Source organism: Crinia signifera, chromosome 12, assembly GCF_055691185.1.
Source record: "Crinia signifera chromosome 12, ASM5569118v1, whole genome shotgun sequence".
Lineage (NCBI taxonomy): Eukaryota > Metazoa > Chordata > Amphibia > Anura > Myobatrachidae > Crinia > Crinia signifera.
The window spans coordinates 2,256,734-2,281,224 of record NC_139228.1 but is presented as its reverse complement, the minus strand read 5'-3'; the positions used below and the strand labels follow the sequence as shown (position 1 = coordinate 2,281,224).

Genomic DNA, 24,491 nt, shown 5'->3' with positions numbered 1-24,491 from the left:
CAGGAGGAGAGGGCACAGAGGAAGGGATGGGTGCAGGAGGAGAGGGCACAGAGGAAGGGATGGGTGCAGGAGGAGAGGGCACAGAGAGGAAGAGATAGGTGCAGGAGGAGAGGGTACAGAGAGGAAGGGATGGGTGCAGGAGGAAAGGGTACAGAGAGGAAGAGATAGGTGCAGGAGGAGAGGGTACAGAGAGGAAGGGATGGGTGCAGGAGGAGAGGGCACAGAGGAAGGGATGGGTGCAGGAGGAGAGGGCACAGAGAGGAAGAGATAGGTGCAGGAGGAGAGGGTACATAGAGGAAGGGATGGGTGCAGGAGGAAAGGGTACAGAGAGGAAGAGATAGGTGCAGGAGGAGAGGGTACAGAGAGGAAGGGATGGGTGCAGGAGGAGAGGGCACAGAGGAAGGGATGGGTGCAGGAGGAGAGGGCACAGAGGAAGGGATGGGTGCAGGAGGAGAGGGCACAGAGAGGAAGAGATAGGTGCAGGAGGAGAGGGTACAGAGAGGAAGGGATGGGTGCGGGGGGAGAGGGCACAGAGAGTAAGAGATGGGTGCAAGAGGAGAGGGCATGGAGAGAAAGTGATGGGTGCACGAAGAGGGGGCACGGAGAGGAAAGGGTGGGTGCAGGGGGGAAACCCATAGACCCTACAGTAGACCCCTGGCAATGTAACCTTTACTTCCATTGTCTCCCCCCACAGCTCGTGTTTTCCTATTCCCATTATCCTTGTGTGCACGTTGCATGACTTCGGTTATGTCAGCAACATCAGAACATTATAACGTAGACTCAGAATAAAGACACAGACAACCAGAGATGGTTCATTGGTTATTTATACAGAAGCTGAATTGCACAGAAATTTGCTTGTCGCTATTAAGAATCATATAAACAAAGCAAGGCCATGAAAATAAATCTACAAAGATCATGCAGAGAGGGGCAGCAGCGGGGATTTCCCATAAGGCACTTTGTCTGCTCCTATCACCCATCTAAGGCACCGGGAAACGTTTTCCTGCACTTACAATCTGTCATCTTCTATCAGACACATCTGTTATATATTGAGGAATAAGTCTGACCCTCCGGGACATCTCAGCGGTCGCCCACAAATAGTGGTGACATCACAGCGCGTTTGGCAAGTGACTGGGATAAAATGCTGAGGGAAGGCAGCAACACACGCGGTGCGGTCACCGGAAAGGACGTCTGCACCCGAATATCGCGTTCTACAAAGCTCCTCTGACGGAGAACAATTACTTTACATCAACCATCTTTACAGAACCTCCAATGGGATTACACCATCTAAACCTTATGTATATATATGTATAACACATTTCTCTGTTAGGACTATGTGCTTTACAACCTCAATGACAACTGTAAAATAAGGATATTACTTATAAAGAGTTTGGCAAAATATTAGCTTAGGATCACCTGATATATCTTAATATATATATATTTATTTATTTATTTTTTGGTGTTTGCTTCTTTCTCTTTTATTTTTTTTTTAAAGACACATCATGAAATAATGATCATTTTAAAGGAAGACCTAAAAGGCGTCACATATAAAAGTGGCAGTACCCACTGTGTCCACCAGATGGAGTCTGGCTTGTGATGCCCCTACGCAGCATCAGATGGTATTCAGCTGGCCTGTGGCAACCGTACATACCCCATACTGAATGGATCAAGGCGCTGTCTTACCAGAGACTGTCGCCGTTATTTTGGTGTTCCTTTAAAACGGGCATTTCATGAGTCGCCATTTTCATTTTTATATTTCAAAAAATAATACCAATATAAAAAACAATATCAGAACTTTTTTACTTTGTGCGGTTCCCCCGGTCTGGAAGGGAAGGACCCAACGAATGGAACATACAATATATATAGATATACGTATAGGAACATGCTCTGCTAAGGCGTGAAAGCGGCTATGCAGCGGATTATGGAACGTAAGCGTTAAGAATACACATGACTGCGCCGCAAATATTCTCAGCGCTATATGACGGTGATCTGAGAAAACATAGCTGCACCCCAAAATACTATTCCCCATCCCCCCCCAAATCACTGTAGCGATACGGTGGCCTAATCGCAATGATCACCCGTTACGGCAGTAAAACCGTCTAGAAACACGGGAACAGGCAGCCGCAAACAGGATGCGCTCATATTATACAATGGCGGGCTCCTATGGCCACGGGGTAAGGGAGGCTAAACCGGAGTTCTAGTCTGACCATGGGGCTTATTCCTTGTTATCCTCAGTCACGTGACACTGGCAGCTTATTTATCTGGTGACCCGATTCCGGGCTTATCTCATTCACGGTCTACCCATCGGATGTACAGCGATCACCACACGACCCAATGAGGTGATCTGTAAGGGACCATAATGTGTACTGCGATCTCACAGGGGCCCTCGTCATCCTTCTCACTCCCGACACGCGGGGCCGAATGGGGGGCACATGTTGTGTCTTTGGTTTCATTTGTACAGAGATACAAAAACAAAATAAAGCTGCATTGTTTTTCCTTCTATATAAAATACCTGATGTAGTGAGTACAAAATAACATCAAAAAAACAAAAAAAACACCACAGGAAAATAGTTGGATTTGTATTTTGTTTTGGGCACTTGCGGAAATTGCATTACATTATGCTGCAGTTCTGCGGTGAGACCTGAAAAAGAGTAAAACAGGATTAGTATCTGCTACTAGTGGCTAGCTAACCCCCCCTCACTACCGTACCACAGCCACAAGCAGGACACCGGCGGCCACTGATATACAAGGTAGGGATTATCTATTGCACTGGCTTTTGGTGGATGGGACAGTGAGAGAGAAATAAGTTAGGACTGTACAGTGGGGATGTAATTGGCTGGAGGTTATGTGCATGTGATAAGCTGTCTCAGCCTACTGACTTACTGAGCGATGCTAGAACGCTCAGCACAGTGATGTGCCAGTGCTGTGTGCTCAGCGATCTGGCCCTGGTACCGCACATCACTGTGCCCCTACACATAGAGTGATGTAGGGGCATTTACTAAGCGATATAATGAGATCGCTTACAGAATCCCCCTAAATCGCTGCGTGTGTACTGGATCTCCGCATCTTGTGAGGGCCGAAGAGGTCGGGTTGGGATATACAGTATGAGATGAGATGCAAGTTGGTGTAGTTTGATTTATGGCCCTGTGTGTAAGTGAAAGTATTTCATATTGAATACGGTAGAATACAGGGAACCAATGGAGGGACTGACAGAGCAGATCCGCAGATGATTCGTCTGGCGAGGAAGATCAGCCGCAGCTGCATTCATGATGGACTGTAGTGGTGAGAGTCTGTATTGGGGAAGGCCAGTAAGTGGACTATTGCAATAGTCCGTGCAGGAGATGAGAGCATGGATTAGTGTTAGCAGTGACTGGTGTAAGGAAAGGGCGGGGTTTGGATATGTATATTAGATGCACATTGCTTGACTAAAGCTCCGTACACACGGTGCAATATATTGCTCAGCGTTCCCTTATCCATCAGCGACCAGGATGAGACACTGCCGGGGGAAGCCGCTGGTCGCAGTAGCCTTCTCCTCCAACCAGCGACCACCCCAGGTCTGGTCACAGGAGCGTGCTCTTGGCAACCGTCGCCCCGTACACACGGGGACATGGTAGCTTAGCGACCACATCCCCAGTGATTATTGCTAAGATCACACTGTGTGTACGGGGCTTTAGAGACAGACTGAATGTGGGGAACAAAGGAGAGGTCATGGAGGACACCCAGGCAGTGAGCTTGCGGGGTGGGAAAGATTATTAAGGCAACAACATTGAACAAGATCCATTATTTGCTGACCCCTTGTCCCGGTGGGGGGGTCCTCACCTGCGCACGCTGGTTGTTGTTAGCCATGATGTAGGATCTGGGAGTCAGACTCTCGCTGAGGCTGCTGACTCCACCGGCTCCCCCTGCGCCGCGGAAGGTGCGGGTGACTGTAGTGTATGAGCTGGAGGAGGAAGAAGAGGCGCCAGCTGCGGGGGTTCCCCCCAGTCCTTTATCAGCCGGCTGTCCGCACGTGGTGCACGTTATATTGCGGGAGCGGAGGTTGTACTCGCTGGGGTCCCCAGTCGAGTTCTGACCATCCTGCAGGAGGGAAAATAATATGCGAATGAGTCGCATTGGGACAAGACTATGTAACATACACGTATATACGGTAGCTGGTAGATCATGACCTACATGATGATGATGGTGGTGGTGGTGTTCGTCTTCATCGTCCTCATCATCATCGTCTTCATTCACTGTGGTCCGTACTAGCTTCCGCATTGCCACTTCCTGTGGGTAAGTGATAAACAGTTGAACAGAATATCGCACAGAGGGGAGGAGCTAACCCCATATCACATGACCAGCACGCGGGGGTCACATTACGTATGTCCCTATATTACTAGCCACAGGTATCCGGACGGCTGATAGACAACGTCTTGATGGACATTCGATGGGTCTACGCCGCATGGTCAAAAGGTAAACATTCAGTTTTTTCAACGTAGCACCCCGCCCACCTGCTCTGATTGGTTCTTACTAGTTTGGTCACCAGTATTTATAGACCTACAATGTGTTACTGTTAGAGATTAATTCGGGGCGCGGCTCCCCTCGGGTCAATGTGGCTGGGATGCCTTAGGGTGGCGCATTAGCACTTGCACATTATTACATTTTTTACTAATATTACAGTTTCTAGCATTTTTAACACACCTGCTTTCTTATTAACTCACTAACCCTTTGTCTTCTCACTAGTGTGATGCCCTGGGGTGACCGGCGTTGGCCAGATCTTTTGGTGTCCCGAGACCTGGATGCACACTTGGTATCAGGAACCAGCCATAGACAAGGTCACCTAGACGCTGGTTCTTGGCCAATAAATATACAAAGACAATGTAAACTGAGCTTATTATAATTATTGTGGAGCGTGCATCAGCACTGTATTCTTCTTTCCTGAAGAACTACAAGTCCCAGCATGATAGCACCTATGATGTGTATGTAATCAGGGCGTTCAATCCAACATCTCTTTCCCCCATGAGTTTTGCACCATTTGTTGCACGTCTTTACACTTCCCCTTGCACGCGGCGTCTGAGTGGGAGCGGTAGTGTACGCTGAGCGTGGCAGTAGCACAACGAGCCATACCAGGGGATGCCATGCCATGCTCAAATGTCAAATCAGAAACCATGAAAACCGCATGTCACCATTTACATGTGAATGTTGGTCTTGTGGGGTAAACCCAGCCATAGTCTGTGAGCTATACCACCCCGCTGACCACCGTGGGTAATGGCATCACCACTGTTCCTGACCCAGGATGTATGTCTGGGTCTATCCCGCAGAACCCAGGCCTGTCCTGTGTACAAATATATCAGCAGAGTCCGGTACTCACCTCATTGCTGGAGGTGAGCAGAGCTGTACGGATGCTGTCTCCTGTCCCCCAAGAAGTGTGGGACTTCAACACAAAGTCAGTGGGGGGGTTGTGGGGGACTCCGGCCCCAGAGGCCCAGATCTGAGGAAAGATGAGAGATAAAGTCACTGTTAGTATATGCCGCACTCCTCCTCATCTATCGGACACCCCACTGTCGCCCATCTAATTACTATCGGGGAAACTTCACAGAAACCTAACTCAAAGTCATTAAACACCTTTTTATATGGCCATATATAGTCACGCGCCCGATATCCAGCAGCATAACACTTTCTGTCGGTGACTAATAGCGATCAGGGGACACAAATTACTTACAATACTCAGTTCCCTGCTTGCACCAGCAGAGGGCGCCCACAGACCATCTACAAACACACAGGCAGAACAAACCCCAGGGTAGCACTCACCGTCAGCGTCTGTCCTGCTTTAAGTGTAGCTCTTGGGGGGAAGCGGAATATAATCGGTTTCTCCTCCCCGATCTGGCGCTTGATCTGCCAGTTCCCCAGCGATTGGTCCTTTACAGGAATATAAATGCAGATATCACCATACAATAGGCTACAGGACAGCAGTGACCTCAGAACTCTTCCAAATCCCGTCCGTGACCCTACGATGGCCCGGACACTCTCCTGCCACATTCCTAGACTGAGCCCAGTTATCCCAGCTGCATGCAGCAGCTCTCACCCCCCTAACATGGCACAGAGACTGGAGGTTACACCTGACGCTAGACATAACATGGGCACACGTGGGCATTCCCAAGTAACAGCCATGTGGTTCAAGCACCTGCTGGGCATCATGCTGGTTCCTGCGCAGAGATGGCATCATGCTGGTTCCTGCGCAGGCATCGTACAGTGACCGCGCCTAAGCGGCCATGCTGGTAACTTACCATTTATGCAAATCCTCTGCACAGAGGATGCTATGCCGGCCAGGGATAGGGCTCCTCCTCCTGAGCCTGCGCACCGGCATAGAGACTGTTGTACACCGGCACTGTGATAACAGTACCACTTTACTACAGCTGGTGTGGGATTATGGTCTCCTAAAAACCCTCTGAGATAACTCTGTGGATTTCCCAGCACTCACCTCACTTGATTTGTTCTTCAGACGGACGTATTTCCCGTCTACATCTACCTCCTCCACAGCCACCTTCCCACTGGTCCTGGCATGCTGGCTGTAACTGGTGGTCCTCCGCTCCCCTTCCTCCAGCTTCCTCTTCTTAGATGATGAGGTAACAGTGCTCCTGGAATGTGTGGTCCTCTTCTGCCCGGAGGGGCTGGGGGAGAGCCGGAGCCTGCACAGAAGATGTATAGAGGTCAGACAATCACATCGCCCCTAATACCAGTAAGAAAGACCGCCATACCGGATCGCCATACATAAGCTGCACTCTAATCACTGTGTGTTATGCTTTTACACCAAAGATACAGCCATGGTTATGGGAGCAGCCACTAGGAGGCCTCGGTCACCCACCTCTCCTCCTCTCCCTCCAGCAGCTTGCGATACGCGTGGATCTCCATGTCCAACGCCAACTTGATGTCTAACAGTTCCTGGTATTCATCTAGCTGCTGCTGCATACGAGCCCTCATCTCGGCCATCTCTCGGTCCTTCTCCGCCATCGCCCGCCGGCTGGAGTCCCTCTCCCGGGTCAGGGCATCCTCCAGGTCACGTAACTTGCCTTCTTTAGCCGACAACTGAAAATGAAATCACAAGACATGAGATTTTAGGGGGCACAGTTACTAATAGCAACCAATCAAGATTCTGCTCATTTCTAGCACCTTCTAGAAGGCAATGGCGGGAATCTGATCGGTCACTCTGGGCACTATCTCCGCTTCTGTGAATATTACCCCTATGTATCACGGTTGGGGCCGCCGCGTTTCTCTGGATCTCTCACCTGTTTCTGCAGCTGACTGAGTTGCGCGCTCAGGCTGTCTATCCGGATCCTGCTCTGCTGGATCTCATCATGAGCCTCCCCAACCATTGTGCTGTTCCGCTCCGCAGACATCTTGGCATTCTCCAGCTGGATAGGGACAACGCGCTCAGTTAGATGAAGGTGGAATCATCAGCTGCAATGCTTACAGTAATGGAATGTGAGGGATACCTTGGCGTTGTACGTCTTCTCCAGCTCCTCCTTATACAGGCCGATCTGCCCCTCGTGTTGGGCACGCAGACCGTGCAGAGCATCAGCCAATTTGCTTTCAAACTCCTGCTGCCGCCCACTGTCAATCTCTACCAGACGCGTTTCGTGACGCCGCTTGGTCTCTCGCAGTTCCTGCAGGAAAGGTAGGTGGTAATGTGACCCACGCATTTCTTACAGCGCCCATTATAGCTGTCCAGCAGTGAGCGCACACTCACCTCACTGTAGATGTTCTTCTGGAATTCTAGCTCCTCTCTCAGAGTCTGATTGCGGTTTTCCGCATCCACGCGACGCAGCATCTCATCCTGAAGCTGCTTCTTGGCGTCAGCCAGGCTGCCTTCCAGCTGTGGGGAGGGTAAAGAGAAAGGTTTCCAGAGAGGGCAGTGGGCTACAGTATATATACAGTGCGCACAGCAACAGACATACACTATAGCAGCTCAGGCCAGTAGCTCTGCTGCAATTTTCTGGATATTTCAAGGATCATTTTACCTTTTTAGTGCAAAAAAACCCCCAAAAGTACCCTATGACCCCACAATACTATGTGCCAGCTCACACAAGCGGGGCATCGTCTCCGTCGTGATGCCACTGTTGTTTTCTCATAGGTAACTATTATGTCACTACCATAGCCTAACACTAACATTGACCGGACCCTCTCCCTACTGTGTCACTACCAGCCCGTCATAGCCTAACACTAACAGCGTCCGCACCCTCTCCCTACTGTGTCACTACCAAACCATCATATCCTAACACTAACAGCGTCAGTACCCTCTCCCTACTGTGTCACTACCAACCCATCATAGCCTAACACTAACAGCGTCCGCACCCTTTCCCTACTGTGTCACTACCAACCCATCATAGCCTAACACTAACAGCGTCCGCACCCTTTCCCTACTGTGTCACTACCAACCCATCATAGCCTAACACTGACAGCGTCAGTACCCTCTCCCTACTGTGTCACTACCAGCCCATCATAGCCTAACACTAACAGCGTCCGCACCCTCTCTCTACGGTGTCACTACCAACCCATCATAGCCTAACACTAACAGCGTCAGTACCCTCTCCCTACTGTGTCACTACCAACCCATCATATCCTAACACTAACAGCGTCCGCACCCTCTCCCTACTGTGTCACTACCAGCCCATCATAGCCTAACACTAACAGCGTCCGCACCCTCTCTCTACTGTGTCACTACCAGCGTCCGTACCCTCTATCTACTGTGTCACTACCAACCCATCATAGCCTAACACTAACAGCGTCCGCACCATCTCCCTACTGTGTCACTACCAAACCATCATATCCTAACACTAACAGCGTCAGTACCCTCTCCCTACTGTGTCACTACCAACCCATCATAGCCTAACACTAACAGCGTCCATACCCTCTCCCTACTGTGTCACTACCAACCCATCATATCCTAACACTAACAGCGTCCGCACCCTTTCCCTGTGTCACTACCAACCCATCATATCCTAACACTAACAGCGTCAGCACCCTCTCCCTACTGTGTCACTACCAACCCATCATAGCCTAACACTAACAGCGTCCGAACCCTCTCCCTACTGTGTCACTACCAACCCATCATATCCTAACACTAACAGCGTCCGAACCCTCTCCCTACTGTGTCACTACCAACCCATCATATCCTAACACTAACAGCGCCAGCACCCTCTCCCTACTGTGTCACTACCAACGTCCAAACCCTCTCCCTGTGTCACTACCAACCCATCATATCCTAACACTAACAGCGTCCATACCCTCTCCCTACTGTGTCACTACCAACCCATCATATCCTAACACTAACAGCGTCAGCACCCTCTCCCTACTGTGTCACTACCAACCCATCATAGCCTAACACTAACAGCGTCAGCACCCTCTCCCTACTGTGTCACTACCAACCCATCATATCCTAACACTAACAGCGTCCGAACCCTCTCCCTACTGTGTCACTACCAACCCATCATATCCTAACACTAACAGCGCCAGCACCCTCTCCCTACTGTGTCACTACCAACGTCCAAACCCTCTCCCTGTGTCACTACCAACCCATCATAGCCTAACACTAACAGCATCCGCACCCTCTCCCTACTGTGTCACTACCAACCCATCATATCCTAACACTAACTGCGTCAGTACCCTCTCCCTTCTGTGTCACTACCAACCCATCATATCCTAACACTAACAGCGTCAGTACCTTCTCCCTACTGTGTCAATCTGTACCCTCTCCCTACTGTGTCACTACCAGCCAGTCATAGCCTAACACTAACAGCGTCCGTACCCTCTCCCTACTGTGTCACTACCAACCGATCATAGCCTTACACTAACAGCGTCCGCACCCTCTCCCTACTGTGTCACTACCAACCCATCATAGCCTAACACTAACAGCATCTGTACTCTCTCCCTATTATGTCACTACCAGCCCGTCATAGCCTAACACTAACAGCGACCGGACCCTCTCCCTACTGTGTCACTACCAGCCCGTCATAGCCTAACACTAACAGCATCCATACTCTCTCCCTATTGTGTCACTACCAGCCCGTCATAGCCTAACACTAACAGCGACCGGACCCTCTCCCTACTGTGTCACTACCAACCCATCATAGCCTAACACTAACAGCGTCCGCACCCTTTCCCTACTGTGTCACTACCAACCCATCATATCCTAACACTAACAGCGTCCGCACCCTTTCCCTACTGTGTCACTACCAACCCATCATAGCCTAACACTAACAGCGTCCGCACCCTCTACCTACTGTGTCACTACCAACCCATCATAGCCTAACACTAGCAGCATCCACACCCTCTCCCTATGTCACTACCAACCCATCATAGCCTAACACTAACAGCATCAGTACCCTCTACCTACTGTGTCACTACCAACCCATCATAGCCCAACACTAACAGCGTCCGCACCCTCTTCCTACTGTGTCACTACCAGCCAGTCATAGCCTAACACTAACAGCGTCCGTACCAACCCATCATAGCCTAACACTAACAGCATCCATACGCTCTCGATATTGTGTCACTACCAGCCCGTCATAGCCTAACACTAACAGCGACCGGACCCTCTCCCTACTGTGTCACTACCAACCCATCATATCCTAACACTAACAGCATCCATACTCTCTCCCTATTGTGTCACTACCAGCCCGTCATAGCCTAACACTAACAGCGACCGGACCCTCTCCCTACTGTGTCACTACCAACCCATCATAGCCTAACACTAACAGCGTCCGCACCCTCTCCCTACTGTGTCACTACCAACCCATCATAGCCTAACACTAACAGCGTCCGCACCCTCTACCTACTGTGTCACTACCAACCCATCATATCCTAACACTAACAGCGTCCGCACCCTTTCCCTACTGTGTCACTACCAACCCATCATAGCCTAACACTAACAGCGTCCGCACCCTCTTCCTACTGTGTCACTACCAACCCATCATAGCCTAACACTAGCAGCATCCACACCCTCTCCCTACTATGTCACTACCAACCCATCATAGCCTAACACTAACAGCGTCCGCACCCTCTCCCTACTGTGTCACTACCAACCCATCATAGCCTAACACTAGCAGCATCCACACCCTCTCCCTACTATGTTACTACCAACCCATCATAGCCTAACACTAACAGCATCAGTACCCTCTCCCTACTGTGTCACTACCAACCCATCATAGCCTAACACTAGCAGCATCCACACCCTCTCCCTACTATGTCACTACCAACCCATCATAGCCTAACACTAACAGCATCAGTACCCTCTCCCTACTGTGTCACTACCAACCCGTCATAGCCTAACACTAGCGGCATCAGTACCCTCTCCCTACTGTGTCACTACCAACCCATCATAGCCTAACACTAGCAGCATCCACACCCTCTCCCTACTATGTCACTACCAACCCATCATAGCCTAACACTAACAGCATCAGTACCCTCTCCCTACTGTGTCACTACCAACCCATCATAGCCTAACACTAGCAGCATCCACACCCTCTCCCTACTATGTCACTACCAACCCATCATAGCCTAACACTAACAGCGTCCGCACCCACTCCCTACTGTGTCACTACCAACCCATCATAGCCTAACACTAGCAGCATCCACACCCTCTCCCTACTATGTCACTACCAACCCATCATAGCCTAACACTAACAGCATCAGTACCCTCTCCCTACTGTGTCACTACCAACCCATCATAGCCTAACACTAGCAGCATCCACACCCTCTCCCTACTATGTCACCACCAACCCATCATAGCCTAACACTAACAGCATCAGTACCCTCTCCCTACTGTGTCACTACCAACCCATCATAGCCTAACACTAGCAGCATCCACACCCTCTCCCTACTATGTCACTACCAACCCATCATAGCCTAACACTAACAGCATCAGTACCCTCTCCCTACTGTGTCACTACCAACCCATCATAGCCTAACACTAGCAGCATCCACACCCTCTCCCTACTGTGTCACTACCAACCCATCATAGCCTAACACTAGCAGCATCCACACCCTCTCCCTACTATGTCACTACCAACCCATCATAGCCTAACACTAACAGCATCAGTACCCTCTCCCTACTGTGTCACTACCAACCCGTCATAGCCTAACACTAGCAGCATCCACACCCTCTCCCTACTGTGTCACTACCAACCCATCATAGCCTAACACTAACAGCATCAGTACCCTCTCCCTACTGTGTCACTACCAACCCGTCATAGCCTAACACTAGCAGCATCCACACCCTCTCCCTACTATGTCACTACCAACCCATCATAGCCTAACACTAACAGCATCAGTACCCTCTCCCTACTGTGTCACTACCAACCCATCATAGCCTAACACTAACAGCATCAGTACCCTCTCCCTACTGTGTCACTACCAACCCATCATAGCCTAACACTAGCAGCATCCACACCCTCTCCCTACTGTGTCACTACCAACCCATCATAGCCTAACACTAACAGCGTCCGCACCCTCTCCCTACTGTGTCACTACCAACCCATCATAGCCTAACACTAACAGCGACCGTACCCAGTATAATTCGCTGATCATGCACAGTGTGAATGTACACACTACGCTCCTTATCTCTGCTTTAGCGATTTCCATACTGGTGACAGGAATCTTCCTGCGGCTAGTAATACTACAAAGGGTGTAGAATATTCCTTGCCCATATTAATGTTATTAGGCCAAGGGTACTATATAATGGGACAAGAGGCAGTGAGCAGTCACTCTAGTAGTGTATAATGAACCAGTTTGGTAAAGGTGACATTACATGAGGCAATACTGGGCACCCATGTCTGACCTAGGCAATCTGGCAATACTGGGCACCCATGTCTGACCTTGGCAATCTGGCAATACTGGGCACCCATGTCTGACCTTGGCAATCTGGGCCATCAGGTCCCGCAGTTCTGTCTCAATGTTCCTCTTCTCCCCCAGAGCGGTGGAGAGCGCTGCATCCTTGGAGTTCAGCATGGCCTCCAGATCCTTCAGGCGAGCCTGGGCAGCCAACAAGTCCGACTCCTTCTTCTTATTCCTGGAAAACGGAGAGAGGACCAATGAGTGCCCTAGCACCAAACAGAAGATCCCAGATACACCGCTTATACGCTGGACTCCCCCTATCTGTCGCTGGACAGATACAGAACCTGTGCAGACTTCCCATCACACACATGGGGCTGGTTACACCCGCTTATACGCTGGACTCTCCTAACACTCCGCTGGACAGATACAGAACCCGTACAGACTTCCCATCACACACAGGGGCTGGTTACACCCGCTTATACGCTGGACTCTCCTAATACTCTGCTGCACAGATACAGAACCCGTGCAGACTTCCCATCACACACACAGGGGCTGGTTACACCCGCTTATACGCTGGACTCTCCCAGTACTCTGCTGGACAGATACAGAACCTGTGCAGACTTCCCATCACACACATGGGGCTGGTTACACCCGCTTATACGCTGGACTCTCCCAGTACTCTGCTGGACAGATACAGAACCTGTGCAGACTTCCCATCACACACATGGGGCTGGTTACACCCGCTTATACGCTGGGACTCTCCCAGTACTCTGCTGCACAGATACAGAACCTGTGCAGACTTCCCATCTCACACACACACGGGCTGGTTACACCCGCTTATACGCTGGACTCTCCCAATACTATGCTGGACAGATATAGAACCCGTGCAGACTTCCCATCACACACACACACGGGCTGGTTACACCCGCTTATACGCTGGGACTCTCCCAATACTATGCTGGACAGATATAGAACCCGTGCAGACTTCCCATCACACACACAGGGGCTGGTTACACCCGCTTATACGCTGGACTCTCCCAATACTCTGCTGGGCAGATACAGAACCGGTGCAGACTTCCCATCACACACACACACACACAGGGGCTGGTTACACCCGCTTATACGCTGGACAGATACAGAAACCTGTGCAGACTTCCCATCACACACACAGGGGCTGGTTACACCCGCTTATACGCTGGACTCTCCCAATACTCCGCTGGACAGATACAGAACCCGTGCAGACTTCCCATCACACAGACACAGGGGCTGGTTAGACCCGCTTATACGCTGGACCTCTCCCAATACTCCGCTGGACAGATACAGAACCCGTGCAGACTTCCCATCTCACACACAGGGGCTGGTTACACAGGCTTATACGCTGGACTCTCCCAATACTCTGCTGGACAGATACAGCACCCGTGCAGACTTCCCATCTCACACACACAGGGGCTGGTTACACCCGTTTATACGCTGGACTCTCCCAATACTCCGCTGGACAGATACAGAACCCATGGAGACTTCCCATCACACAGACACGGGCTGGTTACACCCGCTTATACACTGGACTCTCCCAGTACTCCGCTGGACAGATACAGAACCCGTGCAGACTTCCCATCACACAGACACGGGCTGGTTACACCGGCTTATACGCTGGACTCTCCCAATACTCCGCTGGACAGATACAGAACCCGTGCAGACTTTCCATCACACACACAGGGGCTGGTTACACCCGCTTATACGCTGGACTCTCCCAATACTCCGCTGGACAGATACAGAACCTGTGCAGACTTCCCATCACACACACAGGGGCTGGTTACACCCGCTTATACGTTGGACTCTCCTAATACTCTGCTGCACAGATACAGAACCATGCAGACTTCCCATGTCACACACAGGGGCTGGTTACACCCGCTTATACGCTGGACTCTCCCAGTACTCCGCTGGACAGATACAGAACCATGCAGACTTTCCATCACACAGACACGGGCTGGTTACACCCGCTTATACACTGGACTCTCCCAATACTCTGCTGGACAGATACAGAACCTGTGCAGACTTCCCATCACACACAGGGGCTGGTTACACCCGCTTATACGCTGGACTCTCCCAATACTCTGCTGGACAGATACAGAACCCGTGCAGACTTCCCATGTCACACACAGGGGCTGGTTACACCCGCTTATACGCTGGACTCTCCCAATACTCTGCTGGGCAGATACAGAACCCGTGCAGACTTCCCATGTCACACACAGGGGCTGGTTACACCCGCTTATACGCTGGACTCTCCCAATACTCTGCTGGGCAGATACAGAATCGTGCAGACTTCCCATCACACACACACACACGGGCTGGTTACACCCGCTTATACGCTGGACTCTCCCAATACTATGCTGGACAGATATAGACCCGTGCAGACTTCCCATGTCACACACAGGGGCTGGTTACACCCGCTTATACGCTGGACTCTCCCAATACTCTGCTGGGCAGATACAGAATCGGTGCAGACTTCCCATCACACACACACACATGGGCTGGTTACACGCGCTTATACTGCTGGACTCTCCCAATACTCTGCTGGGCAGATACAGAATCGGTGCAGACTTTCCATCACACACACACACACGGGCTGGTTACACACGCTTATACGCTGGACTCTCCTAATACTCCGTTGGACAGATACAGAACCTGTGCAGACTTCCCATCACACACAGGGGCTGGTTACACCCGATTATACGCTGGACTCTCCCAATACTCTGCTGGACAGATACAGAACCCGTTGCAGACTTCCCATCACACAGACACGGGCTGGTTACACGCGCTTATACGCTGGACTCTCCCTATATATGTTTCCTATACTCACAGAGCTAGCACACTATGGGTCTCTGGTGTAGGTACAATAATGTCATATTATTATTCTCATTATGATACAGTATCACAGCTCCATCCTCTGGGGAACATAAGCAAAATGATTCCCCCCCCCCCTCCCGGGAAGCAGAGGTTTGGCGACGTCCTGTATACTGTACAGAGGTTTGTATATAACTGCACACAGCAGTCCAGGTATGTCCAGCACCGGTAATGTGTTCTGTGGCCTGGCTCCAAAACATGCAGCCGGTTCCATGAAGCCTCGTTCCAGCTTCTTACTCCCTGTAAGCTGAGCGCCGTTTTTAGAGAGAAGACCCCAGAGACAATGGGATGTGCAGGACTACAAACCCAGCAGCTGGTCCATAGCAAATCTTACACATCAGCACAGAGTACAGATGAGCAATGGCTCATCGAGGACAGGGCTGCATGTGACCTGTGAGGAGGGGAATGGAGGCAGCAGGAAGCCACAGGCTGAGAGTTATATACTGGGAAGGAGCAGGGTCCCCAGCAGCACAGAGTATATCAGGAGATGAGTGATGTGTCCGTGAGGACAGGGCTGCATGTGACAGGGGCAGTGACATGATGTGAGGAGGGGATGGAGGCAGCAGGAAGCCACAGACTGAGAGTTATATAGTGGGAGGAGCAGGGTCCCCAGCAGCACATAGTATATCAGGAGATGAGGGATGTGTCAGTGAGGACAGGGCTGCATGTGACAGGGGCAGTGACATGATGTGAGGAGGGGAATGGAGGCAGCAGGAAGCCACAGACTGAGAGTTATATAGTGGGAGGAGCAGGGTCCCCAGCAGCACAGAGTATATCAGGAGATGAGGGATGTGTCAGTGAGGACAGGGCTGCATGTGACAGGGGCAGTGACATGATGTGAGGAGGGGAATGGGGGCAGCAGGAAGCCACAGACTGAGAGTTATATAGAGGGAGGAGCAGGGTCCCCAGCAGCACAGAGTATATCAGGAGATGAGTGATGTGTCCGTGAGGACAGGGCTGCATGTGACAGGAGCAGTGACATGATGCGAGGAGGGGAATGGAGGCAGCAGGAAGCCACAGACTGAGAGTTATATAGTGGGAGGAGCAGGGTGTCCCCAGCAGCACAGAGTATATCAGGAGATGAGTGATGTATCAGTGAGGACAGGGCTGCATGTGACAGGAGCAGTGACATGATGTGAGGAGGGGAATGGAGGCAGCAGGAAGCCACAGACTGAGAGTTATATAGTGGGAGGAGCAGGGCCCCCAGCAGCACAGAGTATATCAGGAGACGAGTTATGTGTCAGTGAGGACAGGGCTGCATGTGACAGGGGCAGTGACATGATGTGAGGAGGGGAATGGAGGCAGCAGGAAGACACAGACTGAGAGTTATATAGTGGGAGGAGCAGGGTCCCCAGCAGCACAGAGTATATCAGGAGATGAGTGATGTGTCCGTGAGGACAGGGCTGCATGTGACAGGAGCAGTGACATGATGTGAGGAGGGGAATGTAGGCAGCAGGAAGCCACAGACTGAGAGTTATATAGTGGGAGGAGCAGGGTCCCCAGCAGCACAGAGTATATCAGGAGATGAGTGATGTGTCCGTGAGGACAGGGCTGCATGTGACAGGGGCAGTGACATGATGTGAGGAGGGGAATGGGGGCAGAAGGAAGCCACAGACTGAGAGTTATATAGTGGGATCAGCAGGGTCCCCAGCAGCACAGAGTATATCAGTAGATGAGTGATGCGTCAGTGAGGACAGGGCTGCATGTGACAGGGGCAGTGACATGATGTGAGGAGGGGAATGGAGGCAGCAGGAAGTCACAGACTGAGAGTTATATAGTGGGAGGAGCAGGGTCCCCAGCAGCACAGAGTATATCAGGATATGAATGATGTGTCAGTGAGTACAGGGCTGCATGTGACAGGGGCAGTGACATGATGTGAGAAGGGGAATGGGGGCAGCAGGAAGCCACAGACTGAGAGTTATATAGTGGGAGGAGCAGGGTCCCCAGCAGCACAGAGTATATCAGGAGATGAGTGATGTGTGTCAGTGAGGACAGGGCTGCATGTGACAGGGGCAGTGACATGATGAGGAGGGGAATGGGGGCAGAAGGAAGCCACAGGCTGAGAGTTATATAGTGGGAGGAGCAGGGTCCCCAGCAGCACAGAGTATATCAGGATATGAATGATGTGTCAGTGAGTACAGGGCTGCATGTGACAGGGGCAGTGACATGATGTGAGGAGGGGAATGGGGGCAGCAGGAAGCCACAGACTGAGAGTTATATAGTGGGAGGAGCAGGGTCCACAGAAGCACAGAGTATATCAGGAGATGAGGGATGTGTCAGTGAGGACAGGGCTGCATGTGACAGGGGAAGTGACATGATGTGAGGAGGGGAATGGGGGCAGCAGTAAGCCACAGACAGAGTTATATAGTGGGAGGGGCAGGGTCCCCAGCAGCACAGAGTATATCAGGAGATGAGGGATGTGTCAGTGAGGACAGGGCTGCATGTGACAGGGGCAGTGACATGATGTGAGGAGGGGAATGGGGGCAGCAGGAAGCCACAGACTGAAAGTTATATAGTGGGAGGAGCAGGGTCCCCAGCAGCACAGAGTATATCAGGAGATGTGTGATGTGTCAGTGAGGACAGTGCTGCATGTGACAGGGGCAGTGACATGATGTGAGGAGGGGAATGGGGGCAGCAGGAAGCCACAGAACTGAAAGTTATATAGTGGGAGGAGGACAGGGTCCCCAGCAGCACAGAGTATATCAGGAGATGTGTGATGTGTCAGTGAGGACAGTGCTGCATGTGACAGGGGCAGTGACATGATGTGAGGAGGGGAATGGGGGCAGCAGGAAGCCACAGACTGAAAGTTATATAGTGGGAGGAGCAGATCCCCAGCAGCACAGAGTATTTCAGGAGATGCATGTGACATGAAGTGTGGAGGGGAATTCTCTAGATTAACCTTTAGGATTGCAGTCAGACCAGCCCCAGTGATGTGCTCACCCGTTTGTGTCATGACAGACAGAGAACGCCCAAGTCTCAGGTGAAAGTACTAACAAACTGACAAATGTCCCTGAGGGAATGGGAGGGTGCGGGAAAGAGGCACCAGGCTGAGACTTGTTATCAGACAGGGAGAGGGGACAGTGCTGGAGTGGGGGACATTGTGTTCAGCAGTAATCACCCCCCCACAGGTAGGAAATAACAGAGGAATACCTACTTACAGGATATCATATACTCCCCTCCCATATAGTGCCATGACGGGGGGGGGGGGGGGGGGGGGGGGGGGATAACATTCCAGCGGTATTATGAACGCCTCTCTCCTATTAGCCTCTATAACAGTATATATGGTTAGGTATATACAGTATGTCTTTATAACGTGTGTGTATGAGCGTGACATGTCTATATAACATGTACAGTATGTGTGCATGAGCGTGACATGTCTATATAACATGCGTGTGTGTGTATGTTTGTACGTATGAGCGTGACATGTCTATATAACATGTGTGTGTGTATGAGCGACACGTGTCTATATGTATGACAGTGGCTATGACAGAGCAGGAATTCACGTGTCACATGTATGACAGTGCTATGACAGAGCAGGGAATTTCTGTGTCACATGTATGACAGTGCTATGACAGAGCCGGGAATTCCCGTGTCACATGTATGACAGTGCTTTGACAGAGCCGGGAATTCCCGTGTCACATGTATGACAGTGCTTTGACAGAGCGGGAATTCCCGTGTCACATGTATGACAGTGATATGACAGAGCAGGGAATTCCCGTGTCACATGTATGACAGTGCTATGATAGAGCAGGGAATCCTGTGTCACATGTATGACAGTGCTATGACAGAGCAGGGAATCCTGTGTCACATGTATGACAGTGCTATGACAGAGCAGGGAATTCCCGTGTCACATGTATGACAGTGCTATGATAGAGCAGGGAATCCTGTGTCACATGTATGACAGTGCTATGACAGAGCAGGGAATCCTGTGTCACATGTATGACAGAAGGGAATTCCCGTGTCACATGTATGACAGTAGGGATTTCCCGTGTAATTCCCGTGTCACATGTATGACAGAAGGGAATTCCCAGTGTCGCATGTAAGACAGAAGGGAATTCCCGTGTCACATGTATGACAGTGCTATGACAGAGCAGTGAATTCCAGTGTCACATGTATGACAGTGCTATCACAGCGCAGGGAATCCCAGTGTCACATGTATGACAGTGCTATGACAGAGCAAGGAATTCCCGTGTCACATGTATGAAAGATCAGGGAATTCCTGTGTCACATGTATGACAGAGCAAGGAATTCCCGTGTCACATGTATGACAGAGCAGGGAATTCCCGTGTCACATGTATGACAGAGCAGGGAATTCCAGTGTCACATGTATGACAGTGCAATCACAGAGCAGGGAATTCCCGTGTCACATGTATGACAGATCAGGGAATTCCCGTGTCACATGTATGACAGAGCAGGGAATTCCCGTGTCACATGTATGACAGAGCAGGGAATTCCCGTGTCACATGTATGACAGAGCAGGGAATTCCCGTGTCACATGTATGACAGAGCAGGGAATTCCCGTGTCACATGTATGACAGAGCAGGGAATTCCCGTGTCACATGTATGACAGAGCAGGGAATTCCCGTGTCACATGTATGACAGAGCAGGGAATTCCCGTGTCAACATGTATGACAGAGCAGGGAATTCCCGTGTCACATGTATGACAGAGCAGGGAATTCCCGTGTCACATGTATGACAGAGCAGGGAATTCCCGTGTCACATGTATGACAGAGCAGGAATTCCGTGTCACATGTATGACAGAGCAGGGAATTCCCGTGTCACCATGTATGACGGTGCTATTAGTAAATGGTCCGGACAGCTGTATAATGCAGTAGATGCTCATTGGGCCTCTGTGTATATCCCACCAGGGCCTCCTCTGCAGCATACACACAGACATTTATCGTGCTGGACCTATTGTCAATAGAACGCACTTCATTGGGCACTACAAACATCTCCGAGGTATGAGGCACAATGTATCTCGTGCCTCAGTGACATCACCAGCTCCTAAGGCATTGGTAGACAGCATTATTTGCTCTAACATCACCTCACCACCAGGGGCAGTATTCCCATTATCTCTAGACTGGTATAAATAATAACTATATAATGTACAGGGCGTGGTCTGCGATTTCCTGAACATTATAAGTCAGGCTGAGTGAGAGTAAGATCCAGCTGCTGAGTGATAAGGATACACGGCGAGACATTTCCCGCTGGCGCGGTGTCAGGTATTATGGCTGCGGGGCGGAAGGGCCTGGCCATGTAATCTGTTCTAGTGCCACGTCTGTGTATGTGCAGCATCTGACTCATCCTATTCTTCCCGTATCAAACATTGCCAATTATATTCTGCGCCTAAGCCAGATTTCCTCCCGTGGCCGGGAACACTGGAAACTGGGGGGCGGAGGACACTGGCCCGAAATTCAGTGTGAATGCCCTCTGACCCTTCTCACTGATCCTCCCAGAGCTGGCAGGAGTTGCCCGCAGCGCCCGATTCTCCGGGGAAGCACCAGGGTGACATGGCTGTATACGCACAGATCTGATCTGATTACAGACGGTTCAATTATATTAGCCCACCCCCCACGGCCGGCCCTCACCCACCCTGAATAATGCAGCTGGGAACCCTGCACCGCCGCCTGGCGAGTCACTGACTTAGGACAGAGAGAAGCATTGCAAAAGATCCACGAACAATGGAGATGAAAATCTGGGATTTAATAGAGCAGCAGATCCAGATGTATCTGGGCGTCAGGGACTGCGAGCATTACTGCACCTAGGATTTATATCATAACACAACAGGCCGGACAGCACGGGCCTGAATGCTACAGTCCCAGCCTCAGTATATACATTCTCTCTCTCATTGCCCTACGGACATGCTGGGGATTGGGCTGCAGAGCAGGCACAGAGTGACTGACAGTGCTGCACACCTGTGTCACATGAATAGAAGGTTAGGTAACAGTGAACAGAGCATTTTACATGTAGGATTCATATTGGATTACATCATTTCACACATTCATACAGACAGACATTTGTGTTCCGGTCAGAATATACCCCACGCTGTCCCCATATAATGGGGAGTCATACCAATGGGGCACAATTATTCCAGCAATAGGGAGTGAAGTCACCTGTGTCCTCCCACCCTGTGAGTAGTCTCAGCGTCACCTCAGCACAAACAGGAAGCAGCGGGCGTGATGAGGCGGGCACAATGCCAGACGGGCACAATGAGATCTATTTCTCCATGATCGCTTACTGCAGCTTACACAAGGACAAGAAGGCGGCAAACGGTCAGTAAATTTACTGATGGAAGTAAGTAAAGGTCAGGCGCTGGTTCTGGGCCAAGTAGGGTCGTTAACCCATTGCATCCTGGGAGATCAGACTATGTACAAACAATGTATAGCATTTAGAATATGTGGGGCCCGGGGCTCTATACTATAGTTAAAGTGAAAGGTCCTCTCAATGCACCCACCGGCAGGTCTGTGCACAAGCATGTCACTACTACATATATCTAGTGCCGGCAGGTCTGTGCACAAGCGTGTCACTACTACATATATCTAGTGCCGGCAGGTCTGTGCACAAGCGTGTCACTACTACATATATCTAGTGCCGGCAGGTCTGTGCACAAGCGTGTCACTACTACATATATCTAGTGCCGGCAGGTCTGTGCACAAGCGTACCACTACTACTACATATACCTAGTGCCGGCACGTCTGTGCACAAGCGTACCACTACTACTACATATACCTAGTGCCGGCAGGTCTGTGCACAAGCGTACCACTACTACTACATATACCTAGTGCCGGCAGGTCTGTGCACAAGCGTACCACTACTACTACATATACCTAGTGCCGGCAGGTCTGTGCACAAGCGTACCACTACTACTACATATACCTAGTGCCGGCACGTCTGTGCACAAGCGTACCACTACTACTACATATACCTAGTGCTGGCAGGTCTGTGCACAAGCGTACCACTACTACTACATATACCTAGTGCCGGCAGGTCTGTGCACAAGCGTGTCACTACTACTACATATACCTAGTGCCGGCAGGTCTGTGCACAAGCGTGTCACTACTACTACATATACCTAGTGCCGGCACGTCTGTGCACAAGCGTACCACTACTACTACATATACCTAGTGCCGGCAGGTCTGTGCACAAGCGTACCACTACTACTACATATACCTAGTGCCGGCACGTCTGTGCACAAGCGTACCACTACTACTACATATACCTAGTGCTGGCAGGTCTGTGCACAAGCGTACCACTACTACTACATATATCTAGTGCCGGCAGGTCTGTGCACAAGCGTACCACCACTACTACTACATATACCTAGTGCCGGCAGGTCTGTGCACAAGCGTACCACTACTACTACATATACCTAGTGCCGGCAGGTCTGTGCACAAGCGTACTACATATATCTAGTGCCGGCAGGTCTGTGCACAAGCGTACCACTACTACTACATATACCTAGTGCCGGCAGGTCTGTGCACAAGCGTACCACTACTACTACATATACCTAGTGCCGGCACGTCTGTGCACAAGCATACCACTACTACTAGATATACCTAGTGCCGCAGGTCTGTGCACAAGCGTACCACTACTACTACAAATACCTAGTGCCGGCAGGTCTGTGCACAAGCGTACCACTACTACTACTACTACATATATCTAGTGCCGGCAGGTCTATGCACAAGCGTACCACTACTACTACTACATATATCTAGTGCCGGCAGGTCTGTGCACAAGCGTACCACTACTACTACATATATCTAGTGCCGGCAGGTCTGTGCACAAGCATGTCACTACTACTACATATACCTAGTGCCGGCAGGTCTGTGCACAAGCGTACCACTACTACTACATATACCTAGTGCCGGCAGGTCTGTGCACAAGCGTACCACTACTACTACATATACATAGTGCCGGCAGGTCTGTGCACAAGCGTACCACTACTACTACATATACCTAGTGCCGGCACGTCTGTGCACAAGCGTACCACTACTACTACATATACCTAGTGCTGGCAGGTCTGTGCACAAGCGTACCACTACTACTACATATACCTAGTGCCGGCAGGTCTGTGCACAAGCGTACCACCACTACTACTACATATACCTAGTGCCGGCAGGTCTGTGCACAAGCGTACCACCACTACTACTACATATACCTAGTGCCGGCAGGTCTGTGCACAAGCGTACCACTACTACTACTACATATATCTAGTGCCGGCAGGTCTGTGCACAAGCGTACCACTACTACTACATATATCTAGTGCCGGCAGGTCTGTGCACAAGCATGTCACTACTACTACATATATCTAGTGCCGGCAGGTCTGTGCACAAGCGTACCAATACTACTACATATATCTAGTGCTGGCAGGTCTGTGCACAAGCGTACCACTACTACTACATATATCTAGTGCCGGCAGGTCTGTGCACAAGCGTACCACTACTACTACATATATCTAGTGCCGGCAGGTCTGTGCACAAGCGTACCACTACTACTACATATACCTAGTGCCGGCAGGTCTGTGCACAAGCGTACCACTACTACTACTACTAATCTAATGCTGGCAGGTCTGTGCACAAGCGTACCACTACTACTACATATACCTAGTGCCGGCAGGTCTGTGCACAAGCATACCACTACTACTAGATATACCTAGTGCCGCAGGTCTGTGCACAAGCGTACCACTACTACTACAAATACCTAGTGCCGGCAGGTCTGTGCACAAGTGTACCACTACTACTACTACATATATCTAGTGCCGGCAGGTCTGTGCACAAGCG

General features: G+C 50.7%; 1 protein-coding gene across 1 annotated transcript in view; it reads right to left on the bottom strand.

The window, feature by feature from the left end:
* Positions 1-806: 806 nt before the first annotated feature.
* Positions 807-24,491, bottom strand: part of LMNA (lamin A/C) — a 109,541-nt gene continuing 85,856 nt past the window's right edge. The window contains exons 4-14 of the mRNA XM_083166506.1: positions 12,886-13,042; positions 7,724-7,849; positions 7,470-7,640; positions 7,263-7,388; positions 6,842-7,062; positions 6,458-6,665; positions 5,788-5,895; positions 5,348-5,467; positions 4,168-4,263; positions 3,817-4,074; positions 807-2,638 (exon numbers count right to left, since the gene is read on the bottom strand). Coding sequence (XP_083022632.1) covers positions 2,609-2,638; positions 3,817-4,074; positions 4,168-4,263; positions 5,348-5,467; positions 5,788-5,895; positions 6,458-6,665; positions 6,842-7,062; positions 7,263-7,388; positions 7,470-7,640; positions 7,724-7,849; positions 12,886-13,042 — 1,621 coding nt within the window. The 3' untranslated portion in view covers positions 807-2,608. The remainder of the gene's footprint in view (positions 2,639-3,816; positions 4,075-4,167; positions 4,264-5,347; positions 5,468-5,787; positions 5,896-6,457; positions 6,666-6,841; positions 7,063-7,262; positions 7,389-7,469; positions 7,641-7,723; positions 7,850-12,885; positions 13,043-24,491) is intronic.